General features: G+C 45.6%; 2 protein-coding genes across 5 annotated transcripts; both read left to right on the top strand.

Annotated features, from left to right (window-relative positions):
* The first annotated feature begins 55 nt into the window (after nucleotides 1-55).
* On the top strand, nucleotides 56-12233 carry LOC140070075 (SLAM family member 9-like). The gene is made up of 5 exons (XM_072116407.1): nucleotides 56-80; nucleotides 7004-7330; nucleotides 8382-8708; nucleotides 10105-10392; nucleotides 12068-12233. Exons 1-5 carry the CDS (start codon nucleotides 56-58, stop codon nucleotides 12226-12228), a joined length of 1128 nt encoding a protein of 375 aa, XP_071972508.1. The 3' UTR covers nucleotides 12229-12233.
* A 108-nt stretch (nucleotides 12234-12341) lies between these two features.
* Nucleotides 12342-23224, top strand: LOC140069379 (uncharacterized). Of its 4 annotated transcripts, none has more exons than XM_072115029.1 (12): nucleotides 13265-13356; nucleotides 16135-16247; nucleotides 16351-16382; nucleotides 17511-17654; nucleotides 18158-18199; nucleotides 19838-19885; nucleotides 20039-20341; nucleotides 20455-20505; nucleotides 20658-20714; nucleotides 21753-21782; nucleotides 21865-22476; nucleotides 22892-23224. In XM_072115029.1, the coding sequence occupies exons 4-11, from the start codon at nucleotides 17512-17514 to the stop codon at nucleotides 21911-21913; spliced, it is 723 nt and encodes a 240-aa protein (XP_071971130.1). In that variant the 5' UTR covers nucleotides 13265-13356; nucleotides 16135-16247; nucleotides 16351-16382; nucleotide 17511; the 3' UTR covers nucleotides 21914-22476; nucleotides 22892-23224. The 4 variants fall into 4 exon arrangements, with proteins under 4 accessions (XP_071971126.1, XP_071971130.1, XP_071971127.1 ...); XM_072115026.1 differs by having other exon boundaries at nucleotides 21750-21782; XM_072115028.1 differs by lacking the exon at nucleotides 16135-16247 and having other exon boundaries at nucleotides 13273-13356; nucleotides 21750-21782.
* The last annotated feature ends 1510 nt before the right edge of the window (nucleotides 23225-24734 follow it).

Genomic DNA, 24734 nt, shown 5'->3' with positions numbered 1-24734 from the left:
TCTTCTCAAGATCAAAAAGAGTTTGAAAACTCATCCCCTTATTGTTGTTTTCTAGATGACGGATGTGAAGCCCAGAATCAGTAAGCCACCATCTTAGAGGGTTGACCAAACCTGTAAAAGATCAGTTGTTAATGCCCGATACACATCTGGTTTGTACGGCCAAGGTGAGATAATTGGGATAAGGTCAACAAGGCAAGGGAAAGGATCTTCAAGTATTGACCACACAGTAACTTCCTTCTAACTTCATACGGTACATTTGTCTTAATTCTCCTTCCCATACGCCCCCTCAAGACCAAACCCTCTTGAGCACGAGCTTCTGTGAGGTTGTGTGGTTGCTGCAGTCGTCTTCTCACACCATCCAGGTCTAATCTCCTTCCTCAGAGACCACCGAGGTCTTCTCATCGATATGACACTTGTAAGAAGCCTCATTGCTCCATGTACAGCTGTGATCCTGCTCGTGTTAGGTGAGTATTGTTTTATTTTATTATAATAGAACATATAGGAATCAGGAGATGACTTATCACCAGTCAATGAGACCTCAGATGGTAAGATCATAAATGGGGACACTTCTTGACCCGTCATTGACATCTCCAAAGCTCCAGAGGGTTTTGTTTTCTTATATGTGATGATTTGGATTTGCATATGACTAGATTTCTTAAATTGTAGACATTGCGATCCACGGTACGTTGTTTGTGGTCATTGTCCTGTGGAGTCGACTCACGTGCGTCCACGACAGCAGAAATGACTTCTGAGCTGGGCAGTTGGTTTCTTGGAAACTATGGCCATGATTATTGAAAAGGGGCTTCAGGTGCTCGTCCAACAATAGTCTAGGGTAATTCCTATGACCCTTGAAGGAATCTTTGGCAAGTATCTAGGCCGGTCACATTTTTCATGGGTTATGAATCTTTTGCTATAGGGACTAATGAAATATATGATGCAGAGAAGAAGCCATCACTTCAAAAAGTCTTGTGGAAATTACAGATTTTATCCATGTGTTAGTAATAGAGATGAGCGAACATGCTCGTCCGAGCTTGATGCTCGGTCGAGCATTAGCGTACTCGAAACTGCTCGTTGCTCGGACGAATACTTCGCCCGCTCGAGAAAATGGCAGCTCCCGCCGTTTTGCTTTTTGGCGGCCAGAAACAGAGCCAATCACAAGCCAGGAGACTCTGCACTCCACCCAGCATGACGTGGTACCCTTACACGTAGATAGCAGTGGTTGGCTGGCCAGATCAGGTGACCCTGGGATAGACTAGCCGCTGCCCGCGCTGCTCGGATCATTCTGTGTCTGGATGCCGCTAGGGAGAGAGCTGCTGCTGGTCAGGGAAAGCGTTAGGCTGTTCTATTAGAATAGTGTTAGGCAGGAGTGATTCAACAAGAACCCAACAGCCCTTCTTAGGGCTACAATAACGTTATACTTTTTTTTTTTTTATTTGCAGCTAGTACCATATTGTGAGGAATTAGCAGGGGGACTTGCTACCGTTGTGTTTAGCTCTTAGTGGCACACATATCCACCTCAAACACCAAAGTGGGAAAATTTAGTAGGGGTTTGATTTCAATTAGGCACAGTCTGCCATTTACTTTTTATTTTACGTTTATTTTTTTAATAACTCAGTGTCATCTCATCTTGCATAGTAGTGTGCTTTAATACTTGGCTAGAAAATAGCCATAGGAGAATCCAAACGGCTTAATTACGCCTACAGTAGCGTTATATATATTTGATTTCTGGTTGATCTGCTGGTGGCTGTCCTTGCTGCAGTGCATCTACTAGCCAATTGTGAGGAATTTGGAGTGAGACTTGCGACCACTGTGTTTTGCGCTTAGTGACGCACATATCCATTGCAAAGACCGAAGTGGGAAAATTTATTAGGGGTTGGATTTCAATTAGGCACAGTCTGCCATTTCCTTTTTTATTTTACGTTTATTTTTTCATAACTCAGCGTCATCTCATCTGGCATAGCAGTGTGCTTTCATACTTGGCTAGAAAATAGCCATAGCAATAGGATAGCATCGTTTGGTTTTAAAAACTAAAAAACACAAAAAAAACAAAAAAACACAAAAAAAAGTTTAAAAAAAATTAAAGTTATAACTCTCATTTTAAAAATGTTTAACCCGAGGGCTAGGGGTAGAGGACGAGGGCGGGGACGTGGGCGTCCAACGCCGCAGAGCTACACTCCCTAGGTTCATGTCTGAAGTTACTGGGACTCGTGGTAGAGCACTGTTGAGGCCAGAACAGTGCGAACAGGTGATGTCGTGGATTGCCGACAATGCTTCGAGCAATTTGTCCACCAGTCAGTCTTCCACGCAGTCCACCCATGTCACCGAAATCGGCACTCCTCCAGCTCCTGCACCTCAGCCTCCTCCCCCCCAGTCTGCCCCCTCCAAGGAAAATTTGGCATTTGAACCGGCATACTCTGAGGAACTGTTTTCTGGACCCTTCCCACAGTCACAAACCACTTGTCCGGTTGCTGCTGAGCAATTTTCCGATGCCCAGGTTTTCCACCAGTCGCAGTCTGTGGGTGATGATGACCTTCTTGACGTAGTGGAAGAAGTGTCTAAAGAGGTGTCCGACGATGAGGAGACACGGTTGTCAGACAGTGGTGAAGTTGTTGTCAGGGCAGGAAGTCCGAGGGGGGAGCAGACTGAGGGATCGGAGGATGATGAGGTGACAGACCCAGGCCGGGTGAACACAGTGCTTCTGAGACGGAGGCGAGACCTATAGCAGAACAGGTTGGAAGAGGCAGTGGTGGGGCCAGACGGAGAGGCAGGGCCAGAGCAGGTGCATCAGCGCCAAATGTGTCACGTAGTGAAGCTCCCGTGGCGAGGGCTCCCGCGGCGAGGGCTAGATTTTCAGAAGTCTGGAGGTTCTTTAAGGAAACACCGGATGACCGACGGACTGTGGTGTGCAACATTTGCCAAACCAGGATCAGCAGGGGTTCCACCACTACTAGCTTAACTACCACCAGTATGCGCAGGCATATGAATGCTAAACACCCCACTCAGTGGCAACAAGCCCGTTCACCTCCGGCCGTGCACACCACTGCTCCTTCCCCTGTGTCAGCTGATAGTCAGCCCCCTGCCCAGGACCCTGCCACAAAAACCCCATCGTCGCCTCCACGATCCTCCACAGCATCCACCAGCGTTCAGCTCTCCATACCCCAGACGCTGGAGCGGAAACGCAAATATAGTGCAACCCACCCGCACGCCCAAGCCCTTAATGTCCACATCTCCAGATTGCTTAGCCTGGAGATGCTGCCCTATAGGCTAGTAGAGACCGAGGCCTTTCGCAACCTCATGGCGGCGGCCGCCCCTCGGTATTCGGTCCCCAGCCGCCACTACTTTTGTGCCGTCCCAGCCCTGCACCAGCACGTGTCAGACAACATCATCCGTGCCCTGACCAACGCCGTTTCTGACAAGGTCCACCTGACCACGGACACGTGGACGAGTGCTGCCGGGCAGGGCCACTATATATCGCTGACGGCACATTGGGTTAACTTGGTGGAGGCTGGGACCGAGTCTGACCCTGCGGCTGGTCATATACTGCCGACGCCGAGGATTGCGGGGCCTACCTCGGTCCAGGTGTTTCAGGCCTACTATGCCTCCTCCTCCTCCCACCCCTCCTCACCTCCTCCTCCTCCGAATTACCATCCGTGGGCATGGCGCCATCAGTCGGTAGCTCTAGGCACAGCAGCAGTGCCGTCGCTAAGCGACAGCAGGCGGTGCTCAAACTGCTGAGCCTAGGCGATAAAAGGCACACCGCCCAAGAGCTATTACAGGGCATCACGGCGCAGACTGATCTGTGGCTGGCACCGCTGAACCTGAAGCCAGGCATGGTTGTGTGTGACAACGGCCGTAACCTGGTGGCGGCTCTGCAACTCGGCAGACTGACACATGTGCCATGCCTGGCCCATGTGTTAAATCTGATAGTTCAGCGTTTCCTCAAGACATACCCCAATCTGTCTGATTTGCTCACGAAGGTGCGCCGCATCTGTGCGCATTTCAGGAAGTCCAGCACAGATGCTGCCACTCTCAGGGCAGCGCAGCGCCGCCTCCAACTGCCCGCTCACCGACTGTTGTGCGACGTGCCCACGAGGTGGAATTCAACACTGACCATGTTATCCAGAGTTTATCAGCAGCGCCGAGCGATTGTAGACTGCCAGATGTCAACTTCCACCAGAACTGGTAGTCAGGTCAGTCAGCTTCCTCAAGTCTACAATGAGGAGTGGACGTGGATGTCTGATATCTGTCAGGTGCTGAGTAACTTTGAGGAGTCAACACAGATGGTCAGTGGCGATGCCGCCATCATCAGCCTCACCATCCCGCTGCTTGGCCTGTTGAAAAACTCTCTGATCAGTATGAAGTCGGAAGCTTTGCGCTCGTCACAAGAGACGGGGGAAGAAGATTCCCTTGTTGATAGCCAAAGCACCCTTAGGTCTGTTTCTCAGCGCATATCGGAGGAGGTGGAGGTGGAGGAGGATGAGGAGGAAGAGGAGGAGAATGTTGGCGAGACACAAGAGGGGACCATTGTTGAGTCCTTCACTGTTCAGCGTGTATGGGCAGAAGAAGAGGAGTTGGAGGAGTTGGAGGAGGAGGAAATGGACAGTCAGGCCAGTGAGGGGAGTGAATTCTTACGCGTTGGTACTCTGGCGCATATGGCAGATTTCATGCTAGGCTGCCTATCCCGTGACCCTCGCGTTCAAAGAATTTATTCCAGCACCGATTACTGGGTGTTCACTCTCCTGGACCCACGGTACAAGCAAAATCTTTCCACTCTCATCCCTGGAGAGGAAAGGAGTGTGAGAATGCATGAATATCAGCAGGCCCTGGTGCACAAGCTGAAACAGTATTTCCCTTCTGACAGCGCTAGCGGCAGAGTGCGTAGTTCTGCGGGACAAGTAGCGAGGGAGAGTAGGTGAGCAGGCAGCTTGTCCAGCACTGGCAAGGGTACGCTTTACAAGGCTTTTGCCAGCTTTATGTCACCCCAGCAAGACACTGTCACCTGTCCCCAGTCTCGGCAGAGTAGGGCTGATCTTTACAGAAAGATGGTGAGGGAGTACGTAGCTGACCATACCATCGTCCTAAATGATCACACAGCTCCCTACAACTACTGGGTTTCAAAGCTGGACAAGTGGCACGAACTGGCGCTGTACGCCTTGGAGGTTCTTGCCTGCCCTGCCGCTAGCGTCTTGTCCGAGCGGGTTTTCAGTGCAGCTGGTGGCATCATCACCGATAAGCGTACACGCCTGTCGACTGACAGCGCTGACAGGCTGACGCTTATTAAGATGAATAAAGCCTGGATTTCTCATAATTTCAAATCTCCACCAGGTGAAGGAAGCTCAACCTGAATAATTTATCCACTCCTCCTCCTCCTCATTTTCCTCCTTCTCCTCCTCTTTGTACAGTAAAGCAGAGGAAACTGGCTGTTTTTTGACAGGGCCCACTGGCTCTAGCTATAGTACTTTATGCATTTATTTTTTCTGGAGGGCCACCTACCCGGTCCTCTGTTTTAAACAATTTTTGGGAGTGCCACATACAGGCACTCAATCTATTCAATTTTTCTGGAGGGCCACCTACCCGGTCCTCTGTTTTAAACAATTTTTGGGAGTGCCACATACAGGCACTCAATCTATTCAATTTTTCTGGAGGGCCACCTACCCGGTCCTCTGGTTTGAAAACTTTTTTGGACTGCCACATACAGGCACTCAATCTATTCCATTTTACTGGAGGGCCACCTACCTGCTCCTCTGGTTTGAAAAGTTTTTTGGACTGCCACATACAGGCACTCAATCTATTTCATTTTTCTGGAGGGCCACCTACCCGCTCCTCTGGTTTGAAAACTTTTTTGGACTGCCACATACAGGCACTATCCAAATTGAATTGTCTCCATAGCAGCCTCCACACGTTGTCTCCATTGCTACCTCCAAAAGTCGTCCATATAGCTGCCTCCATACATCGTCCCTTTATCAAACAAGGTGTGTCAGGCAGAAATTTGAGTTGTTTTCATGGATTCCACATCAAAGTTGTTAACTTTGTTGCCACCCTGCTGTGTTATCCACAAAATATACTGGCAAACTTTTATCATTTACCAATATTATTTCAGCGCTTCTTGCGCATCTGTTTACATTCCCCTCACCCGGCATATCCTAAACTTATAAGAACGCTACTACACTTGATCTTATACAAAAGGTTCTTAGAAGTGCTGTTTGGGGAGTAGCCTAGAGACAGGGGCTTGGATTGGCGAAAGCTCGCCTGGCAGCGGAGCGCCAGCTCCATGCCAAGATCCAACTAACATAGTTTTAACTGCAGCACCTTTAATCTACTACTAGTTTACTGCCTCCATACATGGTCCCCTTATCAAACGAGCTGTGTCAGGCAGAATTTTGGGTTGTTTTCATGGCTTCCATGTTAACTTTGTCGCCACCCTGCTGTGTAATCCACAAAATATACTGGCAAACTTTTATCATGTACCGATATTATTTGAGCGCTTCTTGCTCACCTCCTTTGGTTCCTCTCTGCCACCCATTGGTTTGAAGCCTGAGTCCATTTAGAGTATGTCGCCATGCCACTCTCTAGCCTGCCGCTGCTGCCGCTGCCTCTGCATGCCGTCCCCTATAGTGTCAGGGTCAATTATTGGATGTTTTACATGCTATCTAGCTTCATTCTGTCACTCTGTCATGGCCATGCTGTTGCCCATAGTTTTGGCATAATGGTGCGATTAAGCAGCCTCAGAGGCATCCATGCATGCTGCCCCTGCTGTTTCCTGTCCATTTCCGTGGTGTTTCCATCCTTTTCTGAGGTTCCCAGGTGTTTGGCCAAGCTTCCCTGTGCAGAGCCTTGGTCCCCTTGAAAAATGCTCGAGTCTCCCATTGACTTCAATGGGTCTCGTTATTCGAGACGAGCACTCGAGCATCGGGAAAAGTTCGTCTCGAATAACGAGTACCCGAGCATTTTAGTGCTCGCTCATCTCTAGTTAGTAATAATCTCCTGTGTTCTGTGTCTGCAGGAGGTGATGCAAGTGTCCAGGTCCATAAGCCGGCTCTACTACATGGCTCTGTCACCATTTCTTATCCTCCTCCACAGAAGACAGAAACCGTAGAGTCAATTACCTGGAAGTTTGATAAGACTGGAGAACGGGTCTCCATACTGGCCGGTACCAAGAGGTATCATGTGGTATATGCCTCACAGTTCATGGATCGTCTACAAACATCTAATGACCTTCTTACATTAACTATAAGGGATCTGACTATGGAGGACAGTGGGATTTATACTATTGAAGTTGCGAAGTCAAATGGAAGCACTGAATACCGTTCATTTAATGTCACTGTCTATGGTACGTGTTCAGGCAAAATACAGGAAGGAGCAGCAGGAACATCCCATGAGGGAACAGCAGGAATATAACACAAGGAAACAGCAGGAATATAACATGAGGGATCAGAAGGAACATCCCATGAGGGCACAGCAGAAATATAACATAAGGGAACAGCAGGAATATAACACGAGGGAACAGCAGAAATATAACATGAGAGAACAGCAGGAATATGACATGAGGGAAAAGCAGGAATATAACACGAGGGAACAGCAAGAATATAATACGAGGGAACAGCAGGAATATAACATGAGAGAACAGCAGGAATATAACATGAGGGAACAGCAGGAACTTCACATGAGGGAACAGCAGGAACTTCACATGAGGGAACAGCAGGAATATAACATGAGGGAACAGCAGGAATATAACATGAGGGAACAGCAGGAATATAACATGAAGGAACAGCAGGAATATAGCACAAGGGAACAGCAGGAATATAACATGAGGGAACAGCAGGAACATCCCATGAGGGAACAGCAGAAATATAACATGAGGGAACAGCAGGAATATAACACGAGGGAACAGCAGAAATATAACATGAGAGAACAGCAGGAATATAACATGAGGGAACAGCAGGAATATAACATGAAGGAACAGCAGGAATAGAGCACAAGGGAACAGCAGGAATATAACATGAAGGAACAGCAGGAATATAACATGAAGGAACAGCAGGAATATACCATGAGGAAACAGTAGGAACATAACGTGAGGGAACAGCAGGAATATAACAAGGGAACAACAGGAATAAAACATGAGGGAACAGCAGGAACATCACATGAGGGAACAGCAGGAAGATTATGTTACAGGGATACAGCAGGAATATTTTTGGGGGCAACTAGAACATTACTGTAAGACAACAGAAATATTACATGAGGAAACAGCAGGAAGATTACATGGAGGGGCAGGATGGGGGAACAGGAGACGCGTTACCTGAACGAAAAGCAAAACATTACAGTTGGAAGACCAGCAGCGTTACATTACATGAGTAATAATCTCTTATGATCTCTGTCTGTAGGAGGTGATGCAAGTGTCCAGGTCCATAAGCCGGCTCCACTACATGGCTCTGTCACCATTTCTTATTCTCCTCCAGACAAGGGGGAAACAGTAGAGTCAATTACCTGGAAGTTTGATAAGAATGGAGAATGGACCTCCATACTGGGCGGCACTGGGAAATATTATGTGGTAGACGACTCCCAGTTCATGGATCGTCTACAAACATCCGAGGACTTATTTACATTGACTATAATGAATGTGACTATGGAGGACAGTGGGGTCTACACAACGGAGGTTGTGGATGTGTATGGAAGAATGAAATACCGCCTATATAACATCTCTGTCTACGGTATGTATTCACATTGACCTCCCAATAATCTAACTGGTGGGTTTTGACCTCTATTATACAGCTTTGTATGAAGCTGGTATATGGACACTATATAATGTTACATGACATTATCTCTGCAGTATCGCCAAAAACAATAATGGTCCACATTCATAATTAAATTAAATCAGGAGACACCCAAATAGTATAATTGTACCTTAACACATACTGGGGCAGATTTACTTACTCGGTCCATTCGCAATCCAGCGGCGCGTTCTCTGTGGAGGATTCGGGTCTTCCGGCGATTCACTAAGGTAGTGCGCCCGATGTCCACCAGGTGTCACTGCTACGCTGAATTCCGTCGGAGTTCACTGAAGTTCACTGTCCTACGCTGGGTGCAGGTAAGTGCGTGTCAAGCGACATTTTTTTTAAAAAATGCAGCGGTTTTTCCGAATCCATCGGGTTTTCTTACGGCCACGCCCCCGATTTCCGTTGCGTGCATGCCGGTGCAGATGCGGCACAATCTGATCGTGTGCACCAAAATCGCGGGGTAATTAAGATAAAATCGGCGCAAATCAGAAAAATGCGTTTCGGGCCCTTAGTAAATGACCCACAATGGGTCAATCCTCAAACAAAAAAGGATCGATAGAAGCCAACAATATATATTTAACAAATTCTCTCTTTATTATCAAAAATAGATGAAATACAATAAATAAATGTTTTTATACATCAATGGAACTGGAAGTTTATGAGCAAACAGCAAACAATGGCCACTAGAGGCAGCACAAGAATATAAAGTAAATGGGCAGCACGGTGGCTCAGTGGTTAGCATTACAGCCTTGCAGCGCTGGGGACCTGGGTTCAAGTCCCAGGGTCAACAACTGCAAAGAGTTTGTATGTTCTCTCCATGTTTGTGTGGGTTTCCTCTGGTTTCCTCCCACACTCCAAAACATACTGGTAGGATGATTAGATTGTGAGCCCCATTGGGGACAGGGACTGATATGACAAGCACTGTGTAATCTGTGTGCTCTATATAAATAAAGGAATTATTAAAGAAACAAGGATATTGATAAATGCATTCTTGCCTAGAATCGTGGCAAATTGTGGGAACCCTTATATTGTTGTCTAAAAACATTTATTTAGTATATTTTATCTATTTTTGATAATTAAGAGAGAATTTTATAAATATATATATTGTCCATTATCTCTGCAGTGTATGGTGGTTGGGGCTCTGTATTACACTGTATGGAAGTATTATTAGGTCACCATAAGATACTGGTAGCTACCACACTATATGACCAATTATACACTGTGCACTATATGACGGTACAGGATACAAGTGAACACTGCTGATTACTATGTACCACTACGGTCACTTCCGGTCTGATATACACTGTATATACTGTACTCTTTGTTGCAGAGCCTGTGCCTCATCCAGGTATAGAGGTTGAAGTGAAGGAAAACACTACGGACCGATGTAATGTGGTTCTGCATTGTTCTGTCCCATCATATACATCACATTTGTCCTATTTGTGGATATTCTCTAAGTATGAAGACATATATGAGCTGAATATAACTGGCAGCACCATGCAGATGTCACTGACGGACCGCAGGGACGTGGAAATCCTGTGTACAGTCCAGAACCCAGCAGAACAGAAGAGCGTCTCTATCAAGGTGCAAGATATTTGTACATCTACAGGTGCGAGAGGTAAAGGGGTCTTATGTACATCACGTATAAGGAGATACTCTGCTAACATTGTTTTTTTAGGAGGCACTCAACTAGAGCTTATTTATGTATGATGAGGCCATGAGGAGAGTAGAGCCTCTTGCCTCAGGCAGCACCATTTGCAGCAGGATAAGGGGGCGGCATCAGGGGTGCAGTTATCTATTACAGAGCAGCACATTCTTCTAATAATATTGTTTCTTCATACTTTGTCAGCATTAGTGACACTACATGGAGAATCTACCTACCAAAAATAACCTGATATATTAGTACTGGATAGGGCAGAGGGGACGCTATATTATTTCTCCCCTCAGGCACCAGAGAGTTTAGTTGCATGGCTGCCTCTGCTATGGCTTTCTATTGCCTGAAATGCCTCCTCCGCAGACAAAAATCATTAGAAATAAATAGTAGTCAGCTGCTATTGAATCAGCCTCACACATCACTATGAACCTTCAGTTAGTATACCTCAAGTATATCAGCAATGAATATACCACAAGCATAAATATGCACCAGCAGTGTATATACCACAAACATAAATATATACCAGCAGTGAATATACCACAAACATAAATATGTACCAGCAGTGAATATACCACAAACATAAAGATATACCAGCAGTGAATATACCACAAACATAAATATGTACCAGCAGTGAATATACCACAAACATAAAGATATACAAGCAGTGAATATACATTACACAAAAATAAATACCAGCAGTTAATATACCACAAACATAAATACATACATACATGCAGTGAATATACCTCACATATAAATGTATAGCAGCAATAAATGTAATGCATACTAGGGCAGCACATCAGGGAAACAAAGACTTCACTTACTGTTTAAACCAGTCACAGCTACTGCCTTCCTTCTGTGCTGGTCTGGTTCATCCTGGCCATCCTGATCTGTCTTAGGTCTAGAACTTTATGATGACGTATCCTAGCCATAAATAAGAACTACATATTTTGCTATCAGATGGCTATTACTCCTTGCATCACTCCACACTGTGCCACCATAAATACAACAGTCATTTATTGTGTCCCTTGGATAACAGTTATGGTATGTCCCACACTGTGCTCCAAAATATATACCCCTCACAAATGACAATGCTATTTCCCCACATCTTTCAAATAACAGACTGTGAATCCTTAAAATACTATAATATATACTTTGCCTGATTAAATTACTATACAATACCCGCTGAATAAATACTAACTAACAAAAACTAAATATACTATGAAGCATACCCTGCCGATATTTAGGTCCTTGTTCTGTAAGTGCATCTTTAGTCTCCCAATATAAATACATACAGCGTCCCTCACCAAAATAATTATACTATTTTCTATATACCAAACTTATTCATTTATTTAAAGCAGCTCCATAACATATATAGCAGTTCCTGCAATAAAGAGGTACTTTGGGATATCTGCGTCTTAAAGACACACATGCAATTGATTATTTTCAGAGGAGGCAGGTGCCAATGGTAGTCCTGCTCTGCCTTCCCCCACAACCTCGCTAGAGTCCCATAATCTTCTCCACTCCCTGTATATGAAGAGCTGGCACTGTGTATGAGTATGTACTCACAAAGTTAAGTAAAACAGATATTTACTTGTAATAACAATATTTCTCAGTTCCGTCTTTGTTCTTCTTCCAGGTGGGAGATCTCTTCGTCTTCTGATCGTAAAACCTCTACAATGTGTCCTGTTCCTGCTTCCGCTAATAATTTATCTCACTATAATAACTGATGGAAGGAAAGGTCCACTCCCTACCTGGGAGTCAGGGTGGGACTGGAGGACCCAGGGCCCACCAGTGTAATAGATGCTGGGGGTCCAACCTACTGCTTCATGGGAATGTTACATGCACAATTTTAGGACACGCTATGACCGAGGTTGATGGGAATGTAGCCCAAGGACTATTCATATAATTCAATGGAATTGCGTTTTGAAACACATTTCAAGTGCATTCGGGAATATCCATATCAAGTGCATCCAGGAATATCCATATCAAGTGCATCCGGGAATATCCGCATCAAGTTAATCCGGGAATATCCGCATCAAGTGCATCCGGCAATATCCATATCAAGTGCATCCGGGAATATCTGCATCAAGTGCATCCGGGAATATCTGCATCAAGTGCATCCTGGAATATCCGCATCAAGTGCATCCGGGAATATCCGCATCAAGTGCATCCGGGAATATCCTCATCAAGTGCATCCGGCAATATCCATATCAAGTGCATCCGGGAATATCCGCATCAAGTGCATCCTGGAATATCCGCATCAAGTGCATCCGGCAATATCCATATCAAGTGCATCCGGGAATATCCGCATCAAGTGCATCCGGGAATATCTGCATCAAGTGCATCCGGGAATATCCGCATCAAGTGCATCCGGGAATATCCTCATCAAGTGCATCCGGCAATATCCATATCAAGTGCATCCGGGAATATCCGCATCAAGTGCATCCGGGAATATCCGCATCAAGTGCATCCAGCAATATCCATATCAAGTGCATCCGGGAATATCCGCATCAAGTGCATCCGGGAATATCCGCATCAAGTGCATCCGGGAATATCTGCATCAAGTGCATCCGGCAATATCCATATCAAGTGCATCCGGGAATATCTCCTCCCCGAACACAGATGTGTCTAGACCTAAACACTTGCATCCAGTAAGTAGCAAAACATGGCGCTACTTACCGTACACAAGCATTCTGGTATAAACACATCAGCGTTCTAGGAAGAAGTTATTCCGGATGGGTTTAAAATGCATTTCAAAGCACAATCCAGCCGCAGCAGTAGTCATATAAATGTCGCTATTGACCAGTAACCGTTGTCAGGATCGGTGGTAGTGGATTCTCTGGACCAACGCAGATGATGACATAAACCGAGACCTGGGACCGGAGTCTAAGTGGTACCCGGCTTTCACCAATTTTTTACAAAAAGGTTCGTGGGGACCTCACTGAAACCCATTGGTCTAAAACTTTGCTTTTATTTATATCGCTCAATAAAAATGTATATATAATGATTGTTTTCCTATTTATAAACCACAACACTTACAAATCGATGGCGTTGTCTACATATTCATAGTTAGTCACCCTGTGCGGATAGGAGAGATTTCTTAGTGGATTCTCCAGCGCACTACCGGGAGCCGCCTTTAGAGGTCAACAGTGTTTTTTGTTTATGAATCAATAAATCAATTTCTTGTGCTTGTAACATTGTAACACTGTGGATATAACCATGTGAATAGTAACACTCACTCTCTGCTGCCGTAAGGCTTAGCTGCAAACACGCTGATTGATAAGGCAGTCCCTATATCTTCCGTGAGCTCACACTATGGGGCACATTTACTTACCCGGTCCCTGCACTATCCCCGATCCAGAATATCCGACGAGGATGAACTCTGCCATAATTCACAAAGATTGTGCGCCCGATATCCTGCATGTGTCGCTTCCCCGCTCAAGTCCCCGGAGTTCACCTTTCTCTTCCTGGTGCATGTAAGTTCTTGTCTTGGGACACAATTTCAAAGTAAAATCCTGCGCTCAGTCCGAATCAGTCGGATCGTCCAACGCCCCCCCCCCCCCCGATTTGTGTTGCATAAAAGCCGACGCAATTGCGCCAAAATCCGATTGCGTGCGACACAATACTCTTCTAAATGCGGCACAAAATGGAAATCGATGGAATATCCAATGAAAGTGCGGCCGCAGGACCCTTAGTAAATGTGCCCCTATATCTCCTAATATCCTAGAATAACACTAAGGTGACCCAATGTACAGCACTCATCTCATTGCTAAATAACATCTTCTCACTGAAGCGAGGAGAGCGTCGCTGGAGCGCGGCTGGGTAAGTGAGGCTGCCGGCGAGAGGGGGCATAGGGAAGCACACGGGTGCGCCTGAGACCCGAAACATTGGTTGCAGGATCACCCCTGGCAGCCGTTAATCACTTACTGGTTTGGATTTGGGTCCAGGTACAGAACAGAAATAGGTTTTTAAAATTCGGGTTTGGACAAACTCAGTTGAACCCAAATTTTAGTCGTCTCTAATCTGTAGATATTCAGTCAGTGGATTGGCAGAAGGCTTGTTACTAGTCCTTAAAGAGGACCGGTCACCCAGAAATTATGCACAAGGAGATGTTACTAAAGTAATCAGCTCCTAATGCTAAAACACACGCTGCAGTGTTACAATGGTCTGAGGTGCTGCCTCTTCCCCGGACCGCCCTGCTCGCTCCATAGGCCGGCGGTGACTGCTATGCTTCATGCGGCAGTCACTGCCTCTAATCCCGCCCACAATCCCCGCCCCCTCATGAATACACCGGAGCACTTTGAGAGTGGTCCGGCATTTCTATTGTACTCCGCAGCGGTGTTAGATAGCGTTATGGCAGGTTTCCGATAACGCTATCATTGTGACACTGCGGAGTTTGTTTTAGCATTTTAGTAAGCAGCTCCTAGTGCTGAATTTCTGGGTGACAGGTCCTCTTTAAGGGCATCAGTCGGCCCCAATGTGATAGAAGTGATGGAGCCTTACAGCGATATTCCCAGGCTTTGCTGAGAGATTGGCGTTTAGGGGACTCACTGATAAGTCACTTTGCCCCAAACTCGCAGCTTTCTGATCCTTGTTGAACATAAGAAAATAATAATTACATTGTTTATTCGCTTGAAAAAAGACACAAGTCCACACAAGGAAGGGAAGGGATTGGATGAGGAAGGGATTTAGGGAAAACATTACATCAATGTTATTTAGGTAAAAAGCCATCTAGCCCCTTCCTCAGGTCACATGTCATGGGTAACGGGTGGCACCTGAGGACTGTGTTATAGTATCGGTCACCTGTCAGGTTGGGCTTAGAAAATTCAAGGAAAAACACTAAAGAAGAGTAAAATGTGTTAATATCCCAGTTCTTGTACATCAGCAGAGGGGTTAATGTTCTGCTCCTTCTCGGCTGACATTACATATACATTGCATCCGCCATTAACTCTGTAGATCTGCTCCATGGGGCTATGGGGTCGCAGAACACACTTTTGTCTGATTTTCCGTTGTTTTCAGGGATTTTGCAGCTGTGACAGGTATTTAACGTGATTTTGGCGCACGCGATTGGATTGTGGTGTGGCTGCGCTGCTTTCATGCGACACAAATTAGGGGGGCGGGCCTTCGGACTATCCGACTGATTCGGACTGAGCGCAGTATTTAACTTTCAAATTGTGTTGCAAGATTAAGCACTTACCTGCACCGGGAAAAGGAGGTGAACTCCAGGGACCTGAGCGGGGAAGTGACACATGCAGGATAACAGGTGCACGATCTTAGTGAATCGCGGCACAGAGCACTATCATCGGACAATGCACTTTCTGTGAACTCCTCCGGACTGGTAAGTAAATGACCCCCTATGTGTTGTCTGGATGGATAGAGGAGTTCATGAATATTGTGATATGAGGGGGAGGCGGCCCGGTATATATAATATTATACATGATTACTATTTCATTCTTGTGTCCTTTATGTACAGAAACTGATAGTAAGTGTCTGTTATGTTACTGGAGACTTTTCTATGTATCTGTAACAATAACCAACACTTTGCCTTTGTCTGTTGCCTGTCAGCAGTTTAGTCTGATGGTTTTTAGTTCATTTTTTAAAGAATCAGTAGGAAGAAGATAAACCGTATAAAATCCTCTCTTCTGTTATTATGACTCTTATGTTGTGAAAAAACACAAAATAAATAAAGTTTATTGAAAATAGAATGTGACGGAATGTTGATCTCCTGGCTCCTCCCCCCGCGTTATGACATCACGCGGGTATATAAGACGCTGCGGAACTTAGAAGCCTCTGAGGGTTTGTTGTAGGAGATTGAGGTAAGTCCCCCGTGTCCTGAGCTCCTGTTGTGTCCTTCATTCTCTTCTATCTTGTCTCCTACTTATCAGTAATGGCCATTTCTTTACTTCTCCTCTGTTACAGATTTGGTGCTAGTGAGTGAGATTGAGTTGGTGGTAAGTTACAATCTGTCTCTTTACATTAAGGGTTTTCCTACAGTCACCACCAGGGGGAGCTCAGTGTATACAGCTGCCATGTAGTATGATCATATCTGTATAAATCCATATGTACAGAGCGCCCCCTAGTGGTGACCACCAGATGTATATTGGGAATTATTCTGCTATAGGTTCCTATATGTTACTGATATATATGGAGAATGGAAGAAATAATGGGAAACAGAATGTCCCCCTATTCTATATTGTATTATGGGTCTCCATGGTTACCTTTGTTAGGTTTATCAGCTCATTACTGTAATATCTTTTCTATTAACCCTGTATATTATATGTTTTCCCCAGAAGGGTTGTCATAGTGTAGATGGGGACGTTACTATGTGCATTATCCCTGTGCTACTCATATAGTAAAGTGGCTTCTGTAGGGGGTCAGGCTGGAGGGGGCCCCATGGTTACATGTTATATCCTACAGTCTCATAGGTGATGCCAATGTCTATAGGATTCCCAGAAGTTCCCATAATCCTATAGATTACCCAGAAGGTCCCATAATCCTATAGATTACCCAGAAGGTCCCATAATCCTATAGATTTCCCAGAAGTTCCCATAATCCTATAGATGTCCCAGAAGGTCCCATAATCCTATAGATTTCCCAGAAGGTCCCATAATCCTATAGATGTCCCAGAAGTTCCCATAATCCTATAGATTACCCAGAAGTTCCCATAATCCTATAGATGTCCCAGAAGGTCCCATAACCTGTGAGACAGTTGGAGACAGATGATGCAGTTATAGGATAAGCCATAGATGAGGCTTCTGGACTGGATGGTACTGGACCTTGTATAACAGGATGGATCTGGGGGGCACTTACATGGGGGGTTATACTGAGGGTCTCGGGTTCTGTGCAGGTCCATAGAGATGGCTATAGATTGGGATCTAGTACCGGTGTAGGAGGGGTAGTGAGAGAAGTAATGAGGAGGGATCTCCAGGTCTTCAGGTCCCGGGGATGAGATCTGGTTATAAAGGTTTAGTAACTGAGACTTTCCTTCTCTTGGCCACTAATGTCTGATGTCCATCATGTCTCCACCTGTAGAAACCATAGAGAAGGTCCTGGACACTCACTGTCTTATGTACTTATAGGATGGAGGACGAGGAAGAGGTGGAGGTGAGGGAGGAGGTGATGGAGGAGATGGAGGAGAACATCGAGCAGGAGATTGTGGAGGTGATGGAGGAGGAGGAGGATGATAACACCGAGGATGAAGGATGGGAGTCTGCAGAGATGAGGTAAGTTATCAGTGCACAGGTTACAGCATATGATGAGACAAGTCATTGGGGGGGATTTATCATACGATCAGGGGGGGTAAATAATCTTGAGTAAATGAGAGGGGGAAATAATCGTAACTACTGGGGGTTCACTAATAATTGTGATTATTTCAGGGCTTGTACACAAGAAAACTGCCCCCAGGCCCGATACATCCCCCCATTTATTTTACTGATTTACCTAGAATGGAACAAATAAAGAAATGAAGCTGTTGCCCGTAGCAACCAATCAGATCACATTGTATATTGTCCAATCGGCTTTAGACTAATGGCGGCCTCCACCTTCACCTTCCTGTAGCTTTGATCAATCTTCTCATTATGTAGAGAAATGGGGAGGCCGAGGACATGGAGGAGCCGGGGTCTTATACATAAGTGATGTGATTGGCTGCCTCTGTGCTCATGTATAATGACATCACATTGTATCCTGACCTGTATATATCACGTGTCCCATCATATTCTCCTAACAGGCGCTGGTGGTGGACGATCAGGGCATTAGGCGGCCCAATACGGTAATTATACCATACTATTATTCTATATACTGCTATAACCTTATAAGCAGGGGGTAATGAGGAGGGGTAAGTACATGGGGGACACCAGAGGTACATAGAAGGGTGTATGGGGGTATAAGGGGTATATGGGGGACACCAGAGATACATAGAAGGGAGTATGGGGGTATAAGGGGTACATGGGGGACACCAGAGATACATAGAAGGGTGTATGGGGAGTATAAGTGGTATATGGGGGGCATCAGAGATACATAGAAGGGTGTATGGGGGGTATAAGTGGTATATGGGGGACACCAGAGATACATAGAAGGGAGTATGGGGGGTATAAGTGGTATATGGGGGACACCAGAGATACATAGAAGGGAGTATGGGGGGTATAAGGGGTGTATGGGGGACACCAGAGATACATAGAAGGGAGTATGGGGGGTATAAGTGGTATATGGGGGACACCAGAGATACATAGAAAGGTGTATGGGGGGTATAAGTGGTATATGGGGGACACCAGAGATACATAGAAGGGTGTATGGGGGGTATAAGGGGTATATGTTGGATATAAGGGATATATGGGGGACATGTAGAGTATATAGAAGAAATGAGGGGTGTGTGGGGGACATGAGAGGTATATTGGGACATGTAGGGTGTATAGAAAACATGAGGTGTATATTGGTCGCATAAGGGGTATATGGGGGACATGAGGGGTATATGGGGGACATGAGGGGTATATGGGGGACATGAGGGGTATATGGGGGCATAACAGGTATATGGGAGGCATGATAGGTATAAAGAAGACATGAAGGGCATATAGGGTGCATACAGGTTATATGGAGAACATGAGGGGTATATGGCAGATTTGAAGGGTATATTGGAGTAATGAGAGATATATGGGTGTCATAAGGGGTATATAGGGGGCATGAGGGATATATGGAGAGCATTATGGGTATATAGGGGACATGTGGGGTAAATGGGGAACATAAGGGGTATCTGATGGACATAAGGGGTAGAAGAAGGACATAAGGGGTATATGGAGGACATGTCATGTAGGGTATATAGAAGACATGTGGGGTATATGGGGGGCATGAGGGGTATATAGAGGACATGAGGGGTATATGGGGACATAAGGAGTATATGGGGGACATAAGGGGTATATAGAGAACATGAGGGGTATATGGGGGACATAATGGGTATATGGGGGACATAAGGGGTATATGGAGAACATAAGGGGTATATGGAGAACATAAGGGGTATATGATGGACATGAGGGGTATATGGGGGACATAAGGGGTATATGATGGACATGAGGGGTGTATGGGGGACATAAGGGGTATCTGATGGACATAAGGTGTAGAAGAAGGACATAAGGGGTATATGATGGACATAAGGGGTATATGGGGGACATGAGGGGTATATGGGGGACATGAGGGGTATATGGGGGACATGAGGGGTATATGATGGACATGAGGGGTATATGGGGGGACATGAGGGGTATATGGGGGGACATGAGGGGTATATGGGGGGACATGAGGGGTATATGGGGGACATGAGGGGTATATGATGGCCATGAGGGGTATATAGAGAATATGAGGGGTATATGGGGGATCGTGTAGCGCAGTTCCAGTTACCAGCGCTGTGTTTGTCTTTTAGGATAACAACAGTAAGAATGTTACGATTCTTTGACCTGTTTGATAACACGTGAGTATAGAACATTTCCTTTATCCCATGAAGTTCTAGAATAATCTAGAACAAGTGTCCTCCAATCCCTTCCCCCCAGTCTCCATATTATCTGCTCCCAGAATATAAGACTGATTTATCATAGACATTTCATTCCTATTCTGTCTCATACAGCGAGGAGGGAGATGGAGCTGAAGAAGAGGAGGAGGAGGAATGGGAGGAGCTGAGAGTGCTGGAGGAGGAGGACGAATGGAAAGACCTGGAAGTGGAGGAGGAGGCGGAGGTGGAGGTAGAACATCAGAGAGCAGAGGAGGAGGTGGAGGGGAAAGACCTGGCAGTGGAGGAGGAGGAGGATGTGAAGGAGGAGGAGGATGTGGAGGAGAAAGTGAAAAATCTGGAAGATCAGGAGGAGGAGATAGAAGATGTGGAGGAGGAAATATTACTGGATGGAAACAACATCATAGAGAGTCCTAGAAGGTAAATGTAGAGTGTGAATACAATCAGCTGATTCCACACAGACATTATGGATATATTCAGTCATCATCAGAGATTTTTACTTCTTATATTGATGTCAGTGTTTTCTTTTGTAGACCTTCAGGACTGGAGGTGATTGAGGCCTGGCCGAGCGAGGAGTCTCTACAGTAAGTATGAGGAATATATAGGACCACATTTACATTACTGGGGTCCACATGGGGGTCACATACTCTCCTGCATTGACCTCTGCCCCTACACATAACCCTTATTAACCCCTAACCCTCCACATGAAGATTTATCTGCTTATTATTTCTTGTAGGCCAAGACGCAAATGGTGGAAACCGAAGTGTCTGAGCCGGGGGAGCAGCCGCAAGAGGTAAGTGGCCATTTACCTTCTGCCTACCCGTAGTGATCACTAGGGGGCGCTCATTAAAAATAGTGATGCACATCCCTTTAATATATATATATATAGGTCCATTTTGTATTTCAACCTCTTAACGACCTCGCCCTTTTTTGTTTTTTCATTTCCATTTTTCACTCCCCACCTTCAAAAATCTATAACTTTTTGTTTTTACACGTAAAGAGCTGTGTGACGGTTTGTTTTCTGTATAGCAAATTACTCTTCATAGTGATGGTATTTATTATTCCATGTCATGTACTGGGAAGTGGGGGAAAAAATTGCAAATGCAGAGAAAATGGTGAAAAACACATTTGCGCCATATTTTTTGTGGGCTTGGATTTTATGGCTATCACTGTGCGCCCCTAATGACAGGTCTACCTTATTCTTTGGGTCGGTGAGATCCCGGGGATAACAGATTTATATAGGTTTTATAATGTTTTCATACATTTACAAAAATTAAAACCTGTACAAAAACTTTTTGGGGGATATTACCATCTTCTGGCGCTAATACATTCTTTATACTTTGGTGTACGGAGCTGTGGGTGGTGTCAGTTTTTCTACTTTTGATGACGTTTTTAATGCTACCATTTGCGGACTGTCAGAACCTTTCATCACTTTTTATTGAATTTATATTTTTCAAAATTGCAAAAAAGGGCCATTTACAACTTTGGGCGCTATTTCCTGTTACGGGGTTAAGCGCAGTGAAAAAACGTTATTATATTGTGATAGATCGGGCATTTTCAGACGCGTCGATACCTAATGTGTTTATGATTTTTACTTTGATTTGAATTTTTGTTTTTTTTAAACTTCTTTTAGTTACTTTTACTATTTTTCAGACCCCCCTAGGGTACTTTAACCCTAGGTTGTCTGATTGATCCTACCATATACTACAGTATGGCAGTATTGTCATTAAGGGGTCAAGGTTCTTCTTGAGATTTTCACACCTTGGGGATCACCTGTAATTCTGCATCACTGACATCAATAATAATAATAATTTTTATCTTTCTTCAGCAGAAGCAGCGGAGGTGACAGAAGACCCTCCAGGTAAGTTCCATGACATTTACCCTATGGGATGATGTAGACTCCGCAGTCTCTGACACAATCCTCCGGCTTATGTCTCCTGCAGGTTCCTCCGTTTCCTTCTTTGCTGCTTTGCTCCTAAGGCAATGGAGTAAATTACCCCCGGGGCGTAACAATCGGGCCCATTGGGGGGTGGGGGCCTGCACCGACACACTGCCGCGGAGGCATAACAACAACCGGCAGTGGGGTGTAGTAACACCCACCTCATCTGTGCCCATCTGGCCGGCCAATCTCCCTCATTACTCCCTACCCACGTGCTGCCGCCGACCAGGCTTCATCCGTGGCCGAGCAGCCAATCCGAGCAGCAACCCCACCCTTTATCAAAACATGCGGCTAATCTGTGGTCTTCGGCTCCATGGATGTAGCAAAGGCAGCCGACTGCCTCATCCTAGGCCCGGTATGTGGCCGCCGGCCCAGGTCATTTGTGGCCCGTTCCCCAGCTACCTGCCTGTTTTATCGGAGGCCCAATATGCAGCTGCGGTCCGGCTCATCCGTGGCCCGTTCCACGGCCGCCGGCCCACCCGCCTCATTCACGGCCCGGCTCATCTGACCATGGCCCGCCTCATCCGTCACCAGATCTGTAGCCGCCCTGCTCATCTGCAGCTACCAGCACAGCATTATCTACAGCCAAGCCTCCCCTGCCTGCACACCAGAAAATGTAAGTATCTTTACATGTGTGTGTATGTATGTATATGTGTGTATGTATATGTGTATGTATTTATGTGTGTATGTATTTATGTGTGTATATATGTATGAGTGTGTATGTATGTGTGTGTGTATGTATGTATGTTTATATGCATCGGTGTATATGTGTCTATGCAGCAGATAAGCACATTATGATGTGTATCTGCTGCATCTGTGTGTATAAGCTGTTTATATGCTGTATATACTGTATGTATTCGTATCCGCTTTGTGCGTGTGTTGTATGTATATTGTGTATGTGTGTACACGCAATAGACAGTGTAACACGTGTAATAGACAATCACCCGAACCAGCCCGATACTGATACATGAAAACAAGTCTGATCTGTCATGTATGAGGCGCCTTCATCTGATGTCTCTTGTACTTTGCAGATCACTGATGGGAATGAAGAACCTGGGATTGTATAACAATGGTCTTCTATGTGACGTAAGGATAGAAGACGCTGCTGTACGGAGTCCTCCCGGCTTTATCCCTCTGGAACACGTTCTCCATGTCTTCTCCTAAAAGGTTCAAAAACTTTGGAGGCCTCTGTGTCACCCCTGACATTGGGAAAGCCGGGAAGTGTAAATTTTGGCCGTGCAGAAAACTTCTATCTGCTAAATTCTTCTGCAATAACATAAAATCTCCATTTGTAGGATTCTAGATGGAGCGGGATCTACATGTATATGGAGAGGAGAAATAAAAACATGGATAAGAGGAAATAATCTCCAGTTTCCTGTGTTGTATTTTCCAGAGTAAAATGAGTGTAAGTCGCTCGGAGTTGGCTGCACATGAATGAGTTGCTGGTATCATGAGTCCGGTGGTTACGTGGAGTGTTACCTGGACTGTGTTATAGGACTCTCCGGATTACAAGGTTTGGAGGAGTTTGGAGCCTTTTCCCCGCAGTAAGGTCTACAAGGTAGTGTCACTAGAATTAGGCACCTTCCCCCATGGGGTGAGGCTGTTGTGGAGGACATGGAGATGGTCCTATGTGGGCACCAGTACAAAGGCAAGTATTCATCATCAAGACTTCTCCACAGACAGTACGAGGATGGGGACCCCCATATTCTTACGGTAAACCCCCTTGTGGTTAGGCTCCTGGTGTCTACCCTCATCATTCCCCAATTGGTCTATGACATTACATGGTTATATAGGGCACCTACACACGGCTCTCCAGCCTGGTTCTTCTATATGGACCTACAGCGATCCTACAGAACATCCCAGAATTATCAGGACACGACATCATCAGTTTTCATAAGGATTTCACGTCACTAGAGCGGAGCTAGAATATCGGAGAACACACATGGACAGGGGCTTATGGAAGAAGCAGACATTTTCCTTTGATTGTGGAACCTCTAAAGGAAATTTTGTTTTACCTATTTACATTTTTGAACATGAAATAGAAACATAAACACTTCAGGGTGTAATATTATACCCAAAACAGAAGATACAGAGGCAAAACCCTGTGAGGGGCACAACAATAATAGTTATGGATTAGTGAGATGGGGGGTAGAAGAGAGGGATAAAAAGGGGGCAGAGGAAGGAGAAGAGGGAAAGAGAAAAATAAATGGGGAGAGGAGCACATGGGGTCGGCTCCGAGTATCAGTAGGCCCCGGGTTGACAGAGCCTCAGTAATACGCTTTGCAGGAAACAGACGTAGCGGCATTAATATTCAGAAACTAAAAGTCTCCTGTTCCCCAAAATATTCCCTAGTTCATTCTACCAAACAGCCCCCTCATGGTTATTTTATAAAAAGCCCCCCTCACCCCCTATGGATTCCTTACGTACAGCCTTATGTGAGGCCCCCACAACTCTGGGCCCGGGCACTTGTCTGGGTCTGCCCAGTGCTGTCCCCGGCCCTGGTCGCAGTGTATCAGGCTCTCGGTATATATCATTGTTCCTGTGAAGCCAGTGGCCACTGATGGAGGATCCATAGATCTCCAGCGAGCAAGGATACGTGCATGTGCAACACCCCTGCCAACGCATAGGCAATCTGATAGTTGTGAATAGCACCCTCTCCAGGTCAGGAGCTGTTATGGGGAGTCATGAACCCTCCAGGATGTTTCTAGAACTTGGAATATTGTGTAATTGCAGCTGTATTACCAGATACTGCCTGGTAAGGTAACAGTTAATTGGTATATATAATTATCCAAAGATATGTCTGCTATACAAGCTGGAAGGTGATTGGAGAGGTGCTACCACCTGACCGGGGGGAGTATGAAAACGTCTGCTGGG

This window comes from Engystomops pustulosus, chromosome 7 (genome assembly GCF_040894005.1).
Source record: "Engystomops pustulosus chromosome 7, aEngPut4.maternal, whole genome shotgun sequence".
NCBI lineage: Eukaryota > Metazoa > Chordata > Amphibia > Anura > Leptodactylidae > Engystomops > Engystomops pustulosus.
The sequence above is the reverse complement of the archived record's forward strand: the minus strand, read 5'-3'. Positions and strand labels throughout refer to the sequence as shown.